Source organism: Habropoda laboriosa, unplaced genomic scaffold (genome assembly GCF_001263275.1).
Source record: "Habropoda laboriosa isolate 0110345459 unplaced genomic scaffold, ASM126327v1 scaffold57, whole genome shotgun sequence".
Classification (NCBI taxonomy): domain Eukaryota; kingdom Metazoa; phylum Arthropoda; class Insecta; order Hymenoptera; family Apidae; genus Habropoda; species Habropoda laboriosa.
The window spans coordinates 11854-14784 of NW_017100229.1; the positions used below are offsets into that span (position 1 = coordinate 11854).

At 45.9% G+C, this 2931-nt stretch overlaps 1 protein-coding gene across 1 annotated transcript in view; it reads right to left on the bottom strand.

Annotated features, from left to right (window-relative positions):
- Window positions 1-300: 300 nt before the first annotated feature.
- The window catches only part of LOC108571285 (homeotic protein distal-less), a 101791-nt gene continuing 99160 nt past the window's right edge, over window positions 301-2931 (bottom strand). Inside the window, exons 3-5 of the mRNA XM_017933287.1 lie at window positions 2882-2931; window positions 1111-1423; window positions 301-587 (exon numbers count right to left, since the gene is read on the bottom strand). The exon at window positions 2882-2931 is cut by the window's right edge and continues 110 nt beyond it. Of these exons, the coding sequence (XP_017788776.1) occupies window positions 569-587; window positions 1111-1423; window positions 2882-2931 (382 nt within the window). The 3' untranslated portion in view covers window positions 301-568. The remainder of the gene's footprint in view (window positions 588-1110; window positions 1424-2881) is intronic.

Genomic DNA, 2931 nt, shown 5'->3' on the forward strand with positions numbered 1-2931 from the left:
TTATTTATTTTTTTTTTTTATCTTTTACTCGATGATTCTTTACGTCGCCTTTGTGTGTCAGCCACAAGCATCGCGATCTCCGGGCCGTCCGTTTCTTCTCCCTTCCATCGACGGTTTCGTTTACGAGATCGTTCTTCGAGGATTGTCTCACGATCTATTTCGTGGATCATTTTTGTCACTCGCGATCGTTCGTGAGTTTTTTTTTTTTTAGCGAAAGTTTGTTCATTTCGAAAGTTAACTTCCTGAGAAATTCGCGGTCTTCGAAGCTTCAGGACGAGTTTGTTTTTTTATTTTTGCTTCCCGTAAAGTTAGGATCACGATTCGATCCATTTGCGTGTTTCGACTTTTTTGGGACGGCCCATCGTGGCGAAACAGATCGCACGAAACGCACGATCGGCGTTTTTTACGCGGCTCTCGTTAAGAAATAGAAACAATTTATTTAACATCGAACGCGAATTCCATCACGACAGGTGCTATACGTATTCACACTTTGGGGCAGGGGCGCTGGCACGTCCGCGGTGCTACGAAGAAGCGGTTCCTCCTGAACACAGCTCGAAGGACATCTTCGTTAAACCGCCGGCCACACCCTGAAAAATACGACAGACGAACGAGCTATTAGAACCCAACCCTTCGTGCCACCCAATGGGGGAAATAAAAAGGGGGATGAGCAGTAGTAGTGTCGTTTTCCATTCGATTTCTGTGGTTAGGTTCGATGCTTCGAATGTACAATTAACTTGCATAACGTTCTATTCTCAAAAATAATTACCATCGTTTAACCAAAATATAACGTTTCCCCAACGAAAAGGAACCGAACCTCTACTTTATCCTCCAAGTTGCGTCTGTTCGTATACAATCTCTCGCCTAAACGGTATTAAAAACTTTGATCTCCAGAAGTGTTAAAACCCTCGAAGTGCTCACCTGCTCGAATTGAACGAACGAAAAAAAAAGCGCCGTATGGAAAGAAAGAACTTCGTCATCCTACCCTGCCTTTCCCTATTTCCCAATCCTAAGCATACGTGTGTCGGGAATGCAGTGTCCCCCTGGTGTGTGTAGTATCGTGGTCGATTAGTCGAACGGTTGGCTGGCAGAGAGACCAGAAGTGGCACTTACGTGAGTAGTCCGGGATTAGGATCCGCCTGGTACCAGGAGTACTGTGGCATGTAGCCCGCGTGATGCGGTGGCGGTGGCGGCGGCGGTGGATGGTGGCCAGGCGTGTGGGGATGGTGGTGGGTGTGTGGCGGCGCGTGCGGATGCGGATGGTGCTTCATCTCGCCCGGCCAAGAGGGTGCGGGCGGGCTCTCGTTGTGCTGAGGCGACATCTCGCTTCCGGGACTCGAACTGCCGGGGGTGTGACCCCCTGCACCGCCCCCCATGCCACCGAGGTAGCCCGTCGTCGGACTGCCCGACACGGAACTTCCGCCTCCTGAAACGTAACGGAGAACACGCTCGAGAGATCGATCCTGCAGATATACCCGTAGACTTATCTTGGACGGAACGGAATCACCGGGGGTGGAGTTTTCGATTCCCGCTGGATGGAGCGTAACGTTGACGCGTTTCGCTCGGTTAGAGGGTGGATTGATTTATCGTGGCGCAGGGAAATCATTTTGGAAATTAGAGAGCTCGGATTTCGAACCCTTTCAGCGTTGGATATTCTGGATTTATGGGCAAGTATATACTTTTCACATTCTTTTCTTATCGTGGGAGGTTAAGTGAAAATATCGATAGTCTACGTTGACATTTCACGACGTCCATGATTTATCGTAGTTTACGCGTAGCACTGAAAGGGTTGACGATTTTATTACGTGTCAGAAAATTACGGAACGAGGAACGTAACAGGAAGTGTAGTGTATAATTATAGATGTAAAATACGAGGTCTACAGTTTCTGTGATGGGAATATGAATATTCATTTTTTTATTACGCAAGATTAGGCAAAAATAGAGAAAGCAATTTTACTAATTTTGAAGTTGTTCGTCATCTGCTCTAACGACATTTCGCGACGTCTGTAATTAACATTCTTTATCTGTGGTATTCAAAGGGTTAACGACTTTTTTACGATGCTCTTTAACTTATGCTAAGATAGAGAAGCGGTGTTCGGTTGATTCAAATAGAAATCTTGCTGATACTTGGTAAGGATGATCTCTTAGGAATAGCCACGCGTCGATTATTCACCTTAAACCGTACCCATTGAGCGGTATCTCGGCGCGAAGATATGTGGATCGGCAAGGTTGTCGAACGGTTCTGTGCCAGTGGCGTTACGATTCGATCTCTCTAATTGATTTATATCTTTCGACCGGATATTCGTGAGTTACGCTCATGTCTCGCAGATAACAGCCGTTCGAAACTGTTCCCTTTTTTCCCCGCAGAATCTCGTCCCGATTAACGTGACACGTTCGCCTGACGTACGCGTAAAAGTCATCTCGTTAAACAGCGCGCGCCATCCATTTAAATTGATCGAGCATCGGTACGCTGAATGTTTCTCAGCCTTATTAAAACCCTATCGAAATCGTGTACCGCTTGGGATCAATCCACTCGGATGTAGAATAACACAGAGTGCCCCGATAAAAATTATACATATTACCGTAGAATTTTTATTGCCTTGGTTACTCTAAAGTTCCAAATATTTAAAGTTACCACCGTTAGTATACAACGACGTACATACTATATTAAATACCGATCGATAGAACGACGAGTTAACTCGTCTTCCGGAATAAATAAATTAACACTGAAAGTGTGTATACACGTATGAATTTTATCAAGACACTTTGCAATTAGACGACACCTATTCCGTACGCCACGTAGTTGTACCTTTTCCATCAGCCGCGCTCCAAGAGTGAGAAGTTTCCTTGGCAAAAAATCGAACGATCATATCGACGAACGTACCTCCTTGCATGAGACTTCCGGGTTGACCCGGTTGAGGGGATGGTCCACCA